Source organism: Kickxella alabastrina, assembly GCF_025024165.1.
Source record: "Kickxella alabastrina strain RSA 675 chromosome Unknown BX661scaffold_89, whole genome shotgun sequence".
Lineage (NCBI taxonomy): Eukaryota > Fungi > Kickxellomycota > Kickxellomycetes > Kickxellales > Kickxellaceae > Kickxella > Kickxella alabastrina.
Genome location: NW_026251560.1, coordinates 1 through 17,660, shown reverse-complemented (window position 1 = coordinate 17,660; position 17,660 = coordinate 1). Strand labels below are relative to the sequence as shown.

Below are 17,660 nucleotides of genomic sequence, written 5' to 3'. Positions count from 1 at the left end.
GCCTTACAAACGACTGTGTCGAGGAATTGGCCCAGCTCTCGTAGGCATCATCAAAGTGCTCCATGGATTCAGCCAAGTGCCCGTTGGAAGCCTCTGTCTGTGTCATGCACTCAGCCCCAATGTGCTCGTTGCGATGCATTGTGCCCCGGTACTCCAGCTCATGAATGGACCAGTCAACAAGAACCTGTGTTTGCTCATCCGATCGCTGTGTGATAATGTTGTGATTTATTAGGCGCCTCTTGTACAGATCATTGTTGTGCAACTGCTGGTTGACCTTGGGCAGCGCGCGTTTCGGGGAGGCAGCAATGGCCGTGGAACTGCGGTCCCGCTCATTGTACTTGGCAAGTATCCCGCTAATCTTGCTGCTGAAATCGGCAAGCTCATCCTCCAAATCTTTGTTGACCTTTGTCGCCCTCGAAATTCGGCGCTCAAGTTATGAAATGCGTGTATGACTCTGGTTGAGTAAAGAATCGGTGTCGTTTAGTTTAGTCTCCAAAGCTTTGCTGGCATTTGCTGCTATCTGAATGCGGCTCTCAAGGCTCAAAATGTGCCTTTGACTCTGATTGTGCAAAGAATTCACATCTTGCAATTAAGCGCGCAAATCTGCATTTTTGTTTTTCACGCGCGTGTTGTCTGCCTCTACCTCGGCCAACTGGGCGTTGATACCAGCAAATATCCCCGAAATCAGCACAAGCGTTCTCGAGCTGCTTGCAAAGGGTATCAGCAATATCGTTGGCGGCAGCAACCTTGGCCTGGATGGATCTTAGTTTGGCCTCGGGTCTCCTGCACTTGTTCTCAACCATCGTCGCGTGAGCGTAAGAAATTGAGCGCTGCTTGTAGTACAGGTCAATTTTTCTCTGGGATTCCAAATCTTCTTTGTTCAGCTTCTTCATCAAAATGGTGGCGTTGGCATTGGCGACATCCAACTGTGCGCAGATGTTTTTATTCTCGGATCTGACGTCCTCGGCAATGGTGATGGCTGCTGCAATGTCGGCCCTAAGCTTCCTGTTCTGGGCACAAAGATCACTGTTATCGGCAGCAACTGCTTTCAACTTTATGCGAAGCACCTTAATATTGCGGTGCATCTGCTTTAGCTGGTTGTCAGATGCAGCACTGGCGGAAGTAGAGCTAGCAGCGACGGCGACGGCAGTAGTGGTGACTGCAGTCACAGACTAATAACGGAATGCATTATTCCCAGAAGGCAGCTGGAGAAGCCTTATGTTCTCGAGTCTTGCCTTGGACAAGTTGTCCATTAACACGCTTATTGTTTTGGCAGAACCCTTGCAGTGCCCCTCACATCTGTAGCGTGCGTTGGCGGAATCTATCGTCCTGCGTCGGATATCAGCGTCTTTCTTCGATACAGCGTGTCTTTTTGCACAATTCTGAACACAGGTCGCTAATAGTTACCTTTGCTTCTACGCAGGATGAGCAGAGAGAGCAAGATGACTTAAATGTAGGAAGATTCGGAGAGGAAACGCTTGTGCTGGTGGAAGAAAAGGAAGAAGAGTCGTTCATTTTTATACGAGAGTGCAAAATGGATATAATAAATCAAAATGGAATAGAGTTGGTGAATTTCAAATTGTAAGGTAACCTGTGATAACCAAATTATGTTAGTGCTAATGTTAATACAACGGCGAAAGCGATGGTGATAGTGAGAACTAATTGCGAAAGTGAATATCAAAAGAAAATTTAATAAAAATTGAAAGAAAAGAGTTAAAGTAAACAAAGCTGAACGACTGCCGCCATTTTATATTATTTTTATAGGAGCGAAGCCACTAATTTTCTTGAACCAAAAAATTCTCGCACAAGCGCATGTTTGGCTTGTGTGATCAAAGGATTACGCAAACCATGCGACTTAAGGTATTTCCTATTTGGATCAGCTTATTTTGGCCTACCTTTTTTATTCAGTGATTATCAACACCTGCATGCTTATAATTATACTTTTCTAACACTTACATGTACTCTTTTTGAGCTCAGACCACTTGTCTTTGTAGTTAACCATTTATTGGCGCCCAAATCTGAAAATGCCCCGTATAACCACTAAATAGCATAAGCCTGTACATTGTCGGGCCTATCCGTGAATGCTACACAATTAAATTGGACAAGCAGATGCACTCTTATTTCATCGCCGCATATTCTGTAGAAACGGTTACTTCCGCGTATAAGCATTGCCAAAGAAACAATTCAGGAACCATGAAAATAGTCGGGACACCGTCTTGGATTAATAACCCGAAACTTTTGTTATATCGCAATATGATAATGTGCCTGTGATATCAATTATTAAAACGTCACGTGACAATTGCAATTGTGAAATTGCGATTTCTATTTTCACTGTTGATAATTTTATTGGTTGATGGCGATCAACTGATTAACCAGTCTTGGCTGTTTAGCCACACAAACAATAAGTCACACAGTGACCAAAGCAATATGCTCCCTACTCTTCGCCTTTCACAGTGCATAGCACTTGTTATTAAATATACTTTATATTATTATACTTTATCTACGCGTTCATAGAACGTTCCTATATTCCAACAATAGTGCTCTAGTTATCAGTTTTGTTCAAACAGTTTATGAGAACAGCGTAATGGAATATAAAATAGTTAGAAAAAGTACCAATATCAACGGGACATTATTGTGTTGGATCTAATTCTCTATTTTTCTTACATCTCTCTTTATATTGCTGCGGCTCCAGATTCTGACTAGCTTGTGATACACCTTTCTGAGCTCTGATTTCTGCCCCCACATGGTCAGTGACCACTTGGGCGTCCCACTTGTGCGCTTCTCCAAGGGCTACTTCATACTTACACATTGTCACCGAGTTGCCTGCAATATTTGCAATGATTTATTTTTTGCAATCTGCGCGAAACAGATACTTGGATATTCATTTACAGAGATAATCAGTGAGCCCAAAGCAAATTAACAACGTCACAAGTGTTTCTTGACTAATCTTGGAGGCAATAAGCAGCATATTAAATGTTTTTCAAACTAATTTTAATTCGTTTTCATTTTAAATTTCATCTAGCAAGTTTCAGTATATACACAAAATTTTATTAGTTTGTATTGTTATGTAAGAGGGGATGGGGAGCACTACTGTAATAGTGTTAAAAGAATGGGTGTCAAATTATAAAGGATTTTATTACTAGTGTTTCTAAAGTGTTATTATCGCCGGCCTCGCCTTATATATATCTCCTTGTATTTGTGGCACTCACTGGCAGTTGTGTGCTCCGTTCGCGAGAACTGGTCCTTATGAAAGCAACCCGGGTCTCTGATATGGCATAATTGGCATGTCTGTATTCTTGCGCCCAGCACATCCATTTCAGGACAGGCAGTATGTCCGGATGTTAGTTGTGGCGCCTAATTTGATCCCCTGTAATTTGGCCCATATCAGATCCATCTGTGAGCTGACGAGAGTCTGTCTCATGGTTTTCGCCCTCAGCGTCTACCTCCATATCCTCAGGCTGCGTAACAGTATTATACACTCAAAAACGCTGACTCTAGTAATGAGCCGAGCGCAGTGAAAAATAAGAAATTGGCGATGGACTGGATGTGTAGCCTAGAGTTGCATCGGGAAGCGTGCCAAAGTGCCCAGCAGCTCGAAAGTGATAAAGAAACGTGTGATGAGTATAATCTAGTGGCTGTTATATAGTGCCAAAATTTTGTTTGTTTGATTTTCCCACACTTCCTACCTTTTTAGCTCCCTACCTCTATGTCTTTGTATTGCCTGTTTTTTATTTTTATTTTTTTATGAGTTGCATCTACAACATCACAAGCTGATCAGACTTGTAATGATTGCTGTGCCGCCATGTATTTAATAATAAATTTAATAAAACCCCGAGAACATTTTACAATGTTTCAAGGCCCATGGACACTCATCTTTTTTTGTTCTTTTTTTATTTGTTCTGTTTTTTTGTTTATTCTGTTCTTTTGTTTGTTCTGTTCTTTTTTGTTCAGGCAATACATTAGCAAGGAGGGCGGGTAGCAGCAAAGGCAGGAGTGGGTAATGAGGAGACAAAATATGAAGATGAGGGCTGGTTGTATGAAAAAAGAGGATTTGACATGAAAAGCCGATGGGTGTGTTTGAACATCCCTTGGCATAAGTTGTGTTTTGAAAGTGAAAATGTGGACTGTAGATTTTCCGAGCGAAGGGTTGGTTATTGAAAAGTCAAGAGGAGGTAAGTGATATCCGCGGTCGCTGGTGGTATATTCCATATACAAACATGGTGCGTAAAGTGTAATTGGTAAATGGTGTTGTAACAAATTGTGGTGGGGATGAGAAACCAAAGAAATGTCTTGGGAAGTGGACGCTCTATTTATATGAAATCTGGCATTCAAATGGATGGGTGAGAAAGACAGCTAAAACAGAGCTGTCATTTGGAAAAAGAGATGGAAAATAAAAAATACAGCAAGTTCTTCGTTTTGCGCCAGCCTAAAATAATTTCCTCACGTTTTTGCACTAAGAGGCTTGTATTTGGGTAATGAAACAAGCCCAAACTGCCAAAAATAGCAGCAAGATATATCTCCATGTGCTTGAAGAAAAAATGTTAACATTGCATCATTTTGATGTCAACATTGCATCATTTATGCCGTGAAATAAAGTGAAAATGATTTTGATATTTGCAAAAATACAAACATGCATTCGGCCTTTTTTGCAAGCCAAACAATGATATCTTTTTTTGGGAGGGGGGGCAGATTTTGTTCCGAAAATTTACATGTATATTTAGAGAACCTGGGTAAGAGGCCCAACCTGAAACATAAACAATTGGTATTTGCTACAAATGATATTAATCAAAGGATGCTATTTATTTCTTCCAAGGAGGACAATTCCTGGCTGCCCGACAGCCAGGAATTATATGCTCTCCTTGGCATGTAAATAACCTATAATAAAACCTATCATCATTGCTCTGATTGCCACATGAGTAATCAATTAATCTCAGTAAGGCAACATGCAAAGCCATGTGCCTTAACTGTGACATATCATTGGAGTCAATTCACACATTGATTTGAATAGCATTGGATGTCAGTGCTTTAAAAGCATGTTCACAAAATGATGAATCATTTCCAGCAATGACATGTACAGGATGCTACTTCCATTGTTGCTAAAAATCCCATGTATAAATAAGACACGGTTTCTCGAGTATTCCAGTTGGTAGTTCTTTAGGCACTCTTGCTCCTTTTCCTTTTTTACTCACAACTGCAAACATCTCTATTTTATTTACCAGAAACCATCATTTTCAACATGCAGCTCTTCTAATTCACCACTCTTGCCCTGATTGCCGTTGCTGCCACTGCTGTCGTGCGCGCTGACGCTTATGCCAATGCCATTTTTGACAGGTTTGGAGTGTTTCATTACCAAAAGCAACCCTCTTGGTGCACAAAAAGAGTGCAAAAAATATTTCAGGCTGGCAGAACACAAAGAAACCAACTGCATTTTCATTTTTCCATCTCTTTTTTTCAACTGGTAGGGCTTTTTTGCTGCCCTTTTCCATCTATTTGCATGTCTTATTTCATATAAAAAAGGCGCCCACTTTCCAAAATATTTTTTGGTTCCCTATCTCCCTCCCAACAACCACCACTTCCTCTAAAATACTACCACCTTTTTTCCAATACACACATATTTCCTAACATTAGGGCATCACGACTACAGTATACGCGCACACACAGCAGCATCAACTTTGACTTCGACTTCAACATGGATTATCGGTTCACAATACACAACTTTTGTGGAAGGGGATCAGACACATACAACAGTTCTCGCACAGCATCATCCATTGTATTACATTGGCCCGTATATTATATCTGCCGTCTGCCACAGCCACAGTCACGCTCATTCGCGTATCATAGAAAAAATAATGTGTGTCTAGTAAGCACTTGGTAAGATATCTGCAACTGGTCTCATCAATGTCATGTCTGGGGTATATATGAGTGTCAAAAAAACACCTAACAAAAACCTGGAGATAAAATAGACCCATGGTTTTTAATAAAAATCGGGCCGGTTCCATTCCGTAAGACCCGTAACTGTGGTATATACGGGGGCCTACAGAACATTTGTTCAATATGAATCCGGCTGGTGACACGCCTAAGACCTGAAATCAGAGGCAGCGGAATAGGAGAAGGGCGGGGTTTACCCATATACCTTCTCCAGATTGCCAGCGTCTGGATGGGCTCCTCACAAAATCACAACGCGGGCATGGCTAGAAAGAGTAGCGCATGTACCAAACCCAAAGTCATGACAACCAGTTGCAAATATCTCCGAGCGTCCAACGACATTTTGCACTCGAAGCTCTATGAGCTCTAAACAGCTATCATTTGCGCGGCGATTCTTTTTAGATGGCACTACTTTTAACTGTGCTAATTTTTGTCTTTGCCGTTCATCATGGCAGAAAATAAAACCACTGTACATACCACACCTAACATTTCCATTGAAAAATACAACTACAAAAATTATACTGAAAAAGCCAAGAGAATGAATTTTGTAAATATCGCTCGAAAAAATCAGATAATATTAGAATAATAAATTGCATAATTTCAGTTTGCATGCACTTTTGCAGCCGCTGATTTAGTCTGTGTGTTGGAATATAGGAAAAACGTTCTATGAACGTGTAGATAAACTATAATGATATAAAGTATATTTAATAAATGTGCTATGCACTGCGAAAGGTAAAGACTAGAGAGCATATTGCTCTGGTCACTGTGTGACTTATTGTTTGTGTTGCTAAACAGCCAAGACTGGTTAATCAGTTGATCGCCATCAACCAATACTGTGTTTTAGTTGATCATGTGCAACATCCATCGAACACGAATACATGTACAGCTATATTGGGCACTTGTCCAGCTTAATATGCATTGTGCTTAATTTGCTGTTTAGTTGATAAGAGAGCGTTGATAAAAATAAAAATAAAATAAGAGATGACAGCAAGCATACAAACAATGTGGCTGTATTGACATTCGCTTAGAATTGCGATCAATATTGGAGAGCATTGCAGCAAAAAGCTGTTGCAGCAAAAAATGCTTCAGCTTTTTGTTAAGAAAAAACAGGAGATATTGGAGAGTGTACAGCTAATGATACATTCAATTAGGAGCTATTCATTAGGATTGAGATGGGCATATAACCCATTTATACAGCCTGCTCTGCAAAATCGCATCTAGTGCAGCTCAAAAATAGCAACGCGAATGTAATGCTGCGCAGCCTGAAGACATGGAAGTAGATGCTGAGGTTGATGATTGTGAAACAAGGTTCCATCTGCATGCTGGTTGATAAGGTACTAATTGGATTATGCAGGCGTAAATTAGGGAAGCATAATAATGATGTCTAGACATGCTCCCCATTTTGCAATGCACACGCGTGAGTGCACACACGCGAAAACCACAACATTGACTTGCCAAGATACCGGTCTGCTTGCAGAAGATCCAGTTCTTGCCAACAGAGTGCACAATTGGCAATGTGCACAACAAGGGCGACAAGGCACATATACAGGACAAGGCGGGCGCTAGCAACATTTTATAAAAGTTAGTAATAAAACTCTTTATAAAATCACCCCTACTTTTCTAACACTAGACAACTAGTGCTTTCCACACCCCCTCTTACATAGCATTATTACAAAATAAATCAAAAGTATAATTAAGGTCGGGTTTGGCACACGCATATATGTGTGTGTGTGCCATCCTCGACCCTGCCCTGTCTTACACACTAGCCGTTATGATTACTAATGCCGAGTACTGACTTTTCTGCAAGCAGCTCAAATATTGAGTGTTTTGGTGTTGCAATCTTTGTGTATGCGTGCATGTTATAAAAGGGCGATCATATTTGGATAATATTATTGAATCCCTGGTCTAATACTCTATAATATTCTTTGCCTATCAGTCGGCATGCAAAAGAAAAGCAGTCACTTGAATCTCAATCTCAACATTCACATCCATGTTATTTGGCTGTGCAACATTGTGTGTAAAGGCTAAAAAGGTTGTTTCAATAAAAGCCAAGTTGGGCAGAACAAAATAGAACAGAATAAATAAAACCAATTAAGTAAAGAATACATATTAGAAATAAATAAATGGCATGGCTGTAAATATGTCCATTCATTCTAAGCCAAGAGGAGGGAGTAGATGCGAGTGTCATAAAACTATTTTTCTAAGAGCCGAGGGTGTGTAATGCACAAATTATGCGAATGCTTATTAAAATGTTTGCCCCAATAGCTCCTGAACTGTAAGACCCATTTGAAACAAGTGTATGTATTTATCTCTAGTGCTCTTGTGGTTTTCATGTTTTTCCCAGGTCTTCCCAGGTGCCAGATCACCGCGAGGAGCTGTAATTAGTGCCACCCTGATTTATTTAAATGTTATATATGTTGTCGTACTCTATAAAAACCTGGGGCTAAATTAATATATTTAAGTATCAAAAGTTACTTTAGGAACTGAAAATGGGGCAGTACTGTGTGGGCAGTGCTGTAAACATAATGGTGCTCCTTGGTGTCAGCCAGCAACAACAGAAATATGTATAGCGGCCATGAGGGCAATCTTGATTATTGAAAAGGGAAGATAGTGGCTTGAAATGTGTGTTGGGCACCACATATGTATCCATTTTTATTTTAGGCACTGTGGGTCGGCAAATTGCACAGGCTGTCGAGGTTTCTTTTTTCCAGACTTTGAGTTAAACTGAGTATATTGTTAGAAACTAGGTTTACAGCGTTGTAGTTGACTTTCCCTGTAATACCCAATCCCTAACTGGTCTATTAGCCACTAAGGTCCCTTCATGGATACTTTAAATTGCCTTTGTCACATGTGCGTTTCGCTAGTTTTAAAGCTTCATGGCATGAAATACCCTATTGTCGTCTGATTAGTGGGCTTTTGTAGAAAAGGTAGCCGCTATTATTGGTTTTGTTGCATGTTCCAGAGCATTTCACCTATTGACCCCATTCAGGCTTAATAACGGTCATCCAAATTATTATTTGCGTGCTTTGAAACAAAACATTGTTTAATATCTTATCCAACGCTTATCTTGCTGTTTGTGCGGCCTTGGCTTGTTTTTACCTTGTATGTGATACAAGAAATTGTGGCTTGCCTCCGGCGATTGATTAATGAATCAATCGCTAGTTAATTCCCTACTTGGATATGCGGGAATTCATACGCACGCATAAATGCCAATGAATATGAACAGTGGAGGCTGTTCATCCCTTAGCTTTCTTTTAGTTCATTTTGTTCAATATATATATATAACACAACATTGTATTTTTAAACAAAACTTGAACACATCTAGCGCCCTAGTCTTGTTTGTGATGCTCAAAAAACCCCATGTCACCGAGCAAAGTCCATTGCTGCTGAAATGTGCTATATGTTTTATTTACTTTTACTACATATTTGTCTGCCTCCTTGTCCTTTTGGCAATGCTTCTCAGCCCGCCTCTTGCTGGGCTTGCACTTGTTTTTATTTTTAGCTGGTCAGTTTCCAGATTCTATACTTTTGCGGTACATGCGGCCTCATACTTTCCAATTTTAAAGTAGTGTTGTGCTAGCAAAAAGCGCATTGTTGCTGGTCAATTAATAATAATTTTAATACTAGAGTAATAAATAAATGAAAAATGCGGAAGAGAAAAGAAAAAGGTTGTTTTGCTCATGCGCTGATTGATCGCTGCTTTATTCGCGGGGTTTACGCAACGGGCCAGCTGCTCCGGTGTTTAAATAATTATCTTGTTTATTTTAACTAGCCGCTGTGGGTGTTTTGTTTGTATGTAACCAGTGTTTTAGACTTTGAGGTTTTTAGACTGCTAATGTACTTTTAGGCCATTTTACAGCGTATACATGCTGAATAGTGCCACTGAGTGTCAATAGAATGCCTGCACTGTTGCAGCTTGTCTTTAATGGGCAAATAAAGTACTCAAAAAAACAGGTTTTCGACTCTTTGGCCCTACCACATAAAATATATTTTTTGATTGATACTCTCACCGGCTTATTTTTCAGTCACAAAATACTTTAACCCTAATAAAGTACACACGGCTGTTTTTCTTTGTTTTTACCAACAGCTTCCACACTATGTTTGGACAGTAAAATTAACCTTTAAAAAAGCGTAAAGATATAGAAAAAAGTTGAATAAGTGAAAAAATTCATGACAACTAAAGAAACAAAAACACCTGCAAAAAACAAGTTTAAAAATAGGGCAGTGCCTTTTCTTCAAACAGCGGCCATTTTGACAAAAGTGCATACTTATTTATTGTCGCTTATTAACTATGCTGCCAAATTTGTTGCCAAAAAAGAGGGACCAAAAAAGCAGATAAACACGACAAACGCGACATACAAATACAAGCAAGCAGTCGCTTGAAACCGTTATTCTCTCTTTTTTCCTCACCTATTTTTAAGTCATTGAAATCAAAAATCAAAAAAATGCTTTTTGCCACCTTTTATTTTGCGTGCTCCGCTGACACTCACATTTCTTGTATCCAACGGAAACCGCACCAACGCCATGCACTGAGCTGCCGTCCTACGGCAACATAAACTTTGCCTGGGTGGATTTGATTAAGCCAGGTTTTCTGGTAGTTGGGTTTGTGGTGCTATCTTTTTACTTACCTTTACTGTTTGGCCAGGGCTCCCAAGGCTATTCCAACTACCACCATACCTGGTGGTATTTTTGCTGTTGTTAAACCCAGTGCTCTTGGTGTAGCCACTGCACACAATGAAACCGATTCTGCTGCCACATCTGCCTTGCAGCTTGTGGTCAGACAACAACATGTTTATTTGGCACCACTTGTTTATTCTAAGCTGCATGCTCTCTGGCTGCTGTTTCCATTTGTTGTAAAAGCTGTTTGTTCAGTGCCACTTGTTCTTTCTGAGGAGTGCACTTGCTGGCCACTGCTTGTTGCCCTGCACTTTGGGACAATGATGTTTGCTAGCCAGCAGCATTATTAAATGCCTGCCAATGTTACTTGATGCTGCTGGCCAACGCAGGCATACAGTGCTTATTGTTTTGGTTCAATGTGAAATTCCACCTGAGGCAGATCATATATTCAAGCTGTCCAATGAGCCGCCCATGGAGCTTCCTGTGGAGTTGCCTACAGAGCCACCTGCCGAGCTGCCTACTGAGAGACCTACTTGACTGCCAACTGAGTTGCTGTTTGCATTTAGCAGATAGCCCAGTTTCACTGCACCACTGATTTTTGGATGACAGCTTGTTGTATCCAATTTGCTGATCAGTGGTGGGAATTTGGTCATTGCTACCACACTTGTTAGCAACCCTTGGCATGGGTTTGCTGACTTCATTCGAGGTTGTCATGCAATCACTATGCATGCAAATGCCTCAGATATTGTCCAGGGAGAGATAAATTCCACAATTAACTTCTGGACTTGATGCTGCTGTTACAACCAAGGTTTGTTGCTGTGTGTTGTTTGCTATGTGATGCTATGCATGTTTTCAGCCTGCTTTTATGCCCCTGTTTATTGTTCAATTCGCCTTTCCTTTAATGTATTTAGAGGCGCTGGCTGCCTCATCATACACACTACTGCTTAATTATGTCTGCTTCACTCGTTCACTGTAACTGAAGTGGCTGGTAAGGTGCTCTATCGGAAGAAGGCTTTCCTGATCTTGTCTCCAAACCCAACACCAGTGACATACTCCATAGCCTGTTGGGAGCAACCACCATTAAGTAGTCTTGCACGTGTTTGATGCATGAGTCAATGCCAATGAGACATTTGGGATTAAGGGTATTTTCCACTTTAGACAGGGGTGTTTGATCGGACAGTTAATCGTGTGATGGCACACAACTTGCAGACATGTGTAGTTTCGAAAATTGGTTAGAGCATACTTGTTCAGTTGTTTATTGTAGCTTAACTTTTTTGTGACAATACGTTTTTTATAAAATTTGATACTTGATTAAAATTGTTTAAAAATAAAAATAATTGCTATTGTATTATGCTGAAGTTGTATTAAACAGAAAGAAAAATGGGTGAATGCAAAAAATGGAAAAATACGTGTTACAAAAGGGTATAAATCAAAAAAGATATTTATTTTTTCTAGGGAGAAGAATTCCTGGCTGCCCGACAGTCACTCCTTTTATATCTTTTCCTTGGCATATAAATAAACTATAATAAAAACTTATCATCATTTATTAATTGTCACACGCATAATCAATTAATCTCAGTAAGGCAACATGCAAAGCCATGTGCCTAAACTGTGACATACACTACCTTAAAAAGTAAAAAAGACCTGCTTGTTATAATTATTTGCGAGCATACACGTTTGAGAAAGCTTAAATTATTAAAAAAAATATGGCTGTACGCAAAGCGTTTGAACTGGTGTGCTTCCAGCGGCGGTGAGAATCTGATGTGCCAATGAATTGGGTTGATGTGGGCGCATGCTTGGCTAGATAGTTTGCTTTTCTATTACCTGGGACACAGCTATGGCCTATTACCCAAAATAGTAGCGTGCCTGCTCTGCAGTACTAACAACATGGGCACACATAAGTGGATAGGTGCACTATTTCAGACTTGGTGTTTCTGTGTTGTACGTATTTTATGTCCAAGAGCTCCTGTATCAGCCTTATCTCTGCGTGCAAACTAATAAAAATGTGTCATTATTGTCCTGGGGCACCATGGCAACCATTGTATTAAGCGTCAGAAGCTCTGCAGTAATCAACAGGAGTGATTTTTGGTGGTTCTTCCCTATATAACAGCCTATGGTTGTTCTTTATTACTCGTGGCTAAGGATACAATGATTGCAAAAAATATTGGCAGCTACTCAAAAATATTTATTTACGAGCCGCTCAAGTGCACTGATGTCTAACGCATGGCATGTATATTTGTGCTTTTCTGACCAAAACACATCTTGCAGCTTTTGCTACCTAATCGCTAGCGCCTTTGCCCTGCCTGTGATAAAGTTGGGGCGTGTCAATTGGGCCATTATAGCAATATTTTTCTGTCATTTGTAGGCGCTGTAGCATGTGTTTGTAATCTAGCAGCCTACTACAATGCACTTGCAATTTGCCATTTACTGCAGTCTTTTCCTAAAGTGCATCGAATTGACCAGTGTCAAATGTTTTTCTGTCAGCTATTCTGGGGTTTATCGTCCAAATCTGTTGGCAATGCACTGCGACCATTCCACTATGTCAATATAGATTTTATACAATGCTGTCACAATGACTGAGCTCAAATGGGTCGGCGAGGTATGTCAACGGGTGTCTAAAATTCTTGACAGGTACCTTTTTCTAATCCTTTATTTGGCGGTGTGGCAAAACGTCAAGGTGCTATAAACGTCTATGTGGCTGAATGATTGGAGTATTGTACCCACTGCATGGGGATGGGGAATTCTGGCAATATGAAGGTGTTGGAACATGCCTCATGCCCGTCTTATTTGAAAGTGCCCCGATTAAGACGTTGAAAAGTATATATTTATAACCATATAATCCTTAATAAACAGCAAGCAAAAAAGCAAAAAATATAGCGGACCCCCGAATGCTTACATAGATGTATATTAGCTTTTCTGTCTTAAATACAAATCATATGGTGTTGACTAGTGCGAGCAAGTGTTTTAGACAAAACTCCCTACATATGCACCGTCCTTATAAGTTTTTAACACCGTCTCTGCGCTGCGCCTAACACACTGCCGCGGCAAAATTTGAGGTACGCACAGTCAAAATAGAAAGATAGGGTGAGTCTGTGCGTGGATGTGTGCTTTGGTAACCGCTCTATGCGCCGTTGTGCGTCCGTCTGATGACATGCGCTGCTGTATAATATAAAAATAAAAATATTTATTTGAACAAGAAAGAATAATGGTGAAACAAAAAAGTAGATTAGCTTGCAAATGCAAGTGCAAGTGCAAGTGCAAGCGCAAATACTTTTCATTCACAGGCTTTTATTGTCTGGGTGTGGGCAGTCAAAACAATCCGAGTTTATTTTCCCGCCCTCACAACAGCCATTATAACGATTGAATTTTATTATATGATTTTCACAGCTACACTGCTTGAATGACGATATTTAAGTGTGAATCCTTTGTTTACGATAGGTTGTATGGATAGAGTTGATTTAAAAGAGCTATGAGGCTCTATTAGAATAACAATAATTTAATTATCTGCGATTAATCAAATCAACCAGCTGATCCGCTAAATAACAATGTATGCTTGTATAGGCCTGAGTTTTATAAAGCTCCATGAAAGCGGTACTTTTTTATCCACGTTATTGCATTTTTTATATTAACTATTAACTATTTACTATAATGTATTATAACTTCTTTTGCAACTAATACTGTGTGTGTATGTGTGGTACCCATACATCCCTTTTTAATTTACATTTCTGGTATTTGTGATGAAGAACATGTTTCCAGTTGTTATGTTAAAAATATATATGTTCAACAAAAATGAACTAAAAGAAAGCTAAGGAATAAACAGCCTCTACTGTTTATATTCATTAGTATTTATGTGTGCGTATGAATTCCCGCATATCCAAGTAGGGAATTAACTAGCGATTGATTCATTAATCAATCGCTGGAGACAAGCCGCAATTCCTTGTATCACACTCAGGCTCGCACTGAGACTGGGTCTAATGGCGGCACGCACACTCGACATGCTACTCCTGGCACCCAGATTAACAGATATTTGGTAGCGCCAGACGGCAAAGGCAAATGCGACTACCAAAACAAGATCGCATGTTTGAACAGCAAACTAGCCAAGGCGGACCGCGCGCAGGAGTACAGCACTCACCAGTTGGAGAAAATGGAAAAGTGTTTTGAGGTTAAGGAGCAGGAGATTATGATTTTGATTGGAAAGTTGGCTGACTAACCATTTAGGAATGGACCAATGGATAGGTGTCTTGGTCAAAAGCAGTCTGTGAAAGAAGCATATTTGTAATTTTTTATAGATATGCTGGACACATCCATGAAGTCGCCAGCTGACAGCCCTGTGCATGCCCTTACACTAAAGCAGCACTTGCAATATGTGACCATGGCCGACGCACTGGTGTGCAATAAGCCCAGCTGTGGCCACATTGCCCCCCACATGCGTGCTGAGGGTTATCCTACTGATGGAAGCTCCAACATCAGCGCCAGCTGCTCGAACCACAAATCCAACGACAAAAGCATGGGCTTTGCCCTGGATTAACCTCAATATATGCGCACAGCTTGGCGCACCAAATAAGCCAGTCGCTTGGTACTTTGACAATGCGGCACTACGTGAGGAGAGCTGATTGTCAGCTACAATGTGGCAATAGTAGCGGTTGAGCTTTAAAAGATACGGATGCATGTCATTCGGCAGCCATGCGAGGGTCTATTTGGCTTGAACCTTAACCCAAACAAAAAACCTGTGCTGGTAGGTGCAGCCAGCCTAAGCGCAAAAGACTGCGTATATGCGCTTTAAAATTATTGGAATATAGGAACGTTCTATGAACGTGTAGATAAACTATAATGATATAAAGTATATTTAATAAATAAGTCCTATGCACTGTGAAAGGTAAAGAGTAGAAAGCATATTGCTTTGGTCGCTGTATGACTTATTGTTTGTGTTGCTAAACAGCCAAGACTGGTTAATCAGTTGATCGCCATCAACCAATAAAAATACAGGTACAATTTTGCAAATCAATAGAAAAGTATGTTTACTAATCAGCCAGGCATCCAATCACGACTTTGTGCCCAAATGATTGCCAGGACAGCACCGAATTTCCCACCAATTGAACAGAAACACAAAAAACCCTGTTCATCGTGCTCTTTTTTGGGATCATGAAAAATTGTGGCGTCGACAAGAAATAAAAATTAAAACAAACAAAACACCATATGACATGATATGACATAAAAGGCGGCTGGCAGTCAGCGCAGCATTTTTCTTTCTCTTTCTCCTCTTTTTCATCGAACCTTCACATTCACTACGAAGCTATATAAAAGAAAGAGAAGTTTGCATGTATTTGCGCCGTTTAAAATTCATTTGTTTGCTCTAACTGTAAACCAATTCACACTCGAAATTATTGTTTTTATTCGAAAATAATAGTTATTCAGTTATTTTGTCATCTCTTTCTTTATTTGACTTTCTTTTTTCTTGTCAGCATTTACTTGTCGTTAAAATGACTATCGAGTTCACAAACACAATGCGCAACCTGCGAACCACTCTGCGCTCTGTCACCAGACACGCGCCTGCCCGCAGCACTAGTCCACGCAAGCTGATGCGCCGCCTGCGCACTTCCCGAGCCAAGGCTGAGCAGTTCGACTCGCCCAGCCCTGAGTCTGCACACACCAGGGTTGCATTCATGCAGGAAGACGCTAGGTCCTCACACTCCAAAGTCGAAATTGATTCCTACCATGGTGAGCTCACAGCTGCGCAGGATGCAGCCGAGCACACCCGTGCTGCAATTTATCTTGTACAGGCTGAGCCTGAAACCGAGCAGACTGAGGATATTCTTTTGCGCGCCGAGTTGGCCGATGCTAGGGAGAAGCTGAGGGTCAGATAATTGGATGTTCAGCGCCTGGAGCTCCGGCTTGAGCAAAAGACCAGCGAGGCAGCAGACATCAGCCGCAAACTAAACATAACCAACCACATGCTTGCAGAATTAGCTTTAAAGAATGAGCGTCTTGAGACCAAGGTGGAAGCGGCAGCAACGTGGCACATGGAAGTTCATGATCTTGGCGAGTCTCGCCTTCTAGCAAGCTCGCTTGCTTACAGCAAAAAAATACTCACCGACAGCAATAACGCGCTTACTAATATCAACAAGGAGCTTTACAAACAACTAATAATCGAGGAAAGAAAGGTTAAGGTTCTGCGTTTTGATTTGGTCAATCTCGACCGTGAGTTGGAGAATACCGACTGTAAGCTGGAAGTCACTGAGCAGAAACTCAACGAATCCGACCAGAAGCGTGAAGCCGCCGAGAATCACGCGCAGGCTATTGAGTTGCAGACGGTGGAGCTGATGGACCTTCCACAACAGGATTTTGATGAGCTCTACGACGAACTGGAGCATATCAAGTATGTTGTAAATTCGACATATCTGGTGGAAGTTGCTCGTTAGTTCCTTGGCCAGCCTACTGGAAATCTCGATACTATTAACGAGAGCAATGCCGATGGCCGGTACTTTTACGACGATCACTATGTCCAGCCAATAGGCACGATTGAAGCTGATGTCCAGTACTTTGACGACGGGCTCTGCGTTCATTTGGACAGCGTGATTGATGCTATCTACACAGTTGATTATGATTCTGATAACCAGCAGCAGCAGCTGTCTGTACCAGGCGTTATTTGCTTGCGCAAGCGCATGCGCACCATTTAACTGGCGTGAGACGCTGTTTGGTTTGCCACGGACATACCACTGTAACTACTGTATATTATTTGACAACCACACCCTACTCCCATTTATCTTTTTTAAACGGCTCTAGCTTTCAGCCTCCCTAGTTGAATCGCATCCTGCATTTTTCTTTTCCTTTCTTTTCTTTTTCTCCCTTTTCCCTTTTTGTATTAACGACAACAATTATCAATTACACACGACCGTGCATAATTTGTAAACTGTCATAATGTTTTTTAGTCTCAGCAACCACAAGTACAACCAAAAAATTGAAAACCGCTGCATATCTGCACATTTGCGCCCCTTTTACAGTCAAAGGACAACTATCTAAGGGATATTCGGACTGCTGCAAGCAGTCATATACTGTTTTTCTGTCACTTGCGCAAGATGGAGTCCAAGAGCCGGGTTACATCATGCGACACAAACCCA

General features: G+C 40.8%; 1 protein-coding gene across 1 annotated transcript; it reads left to right on the top strand.

Moving 5' to 3' along the window:
* Window positions 1–9,252: 9,252 nt before the first annotated feature.
* On the top strand, window positions 9,253–9,552 carry BX661DRAFT_190848 (uncharacterized protein; the record flags this gene model as incomplete). Its single annotated transcript, XM_051537659.1, has 1 exon — window positions 9,253–9,552. A coding segment is annotated over exon 1 (220 nt), but the record flags the coding sequence as incomplete, so codon positions are not given.
* Between the last annotated feature and the right edge of the window lie 8,108 nt (window positions 9,553–17,660).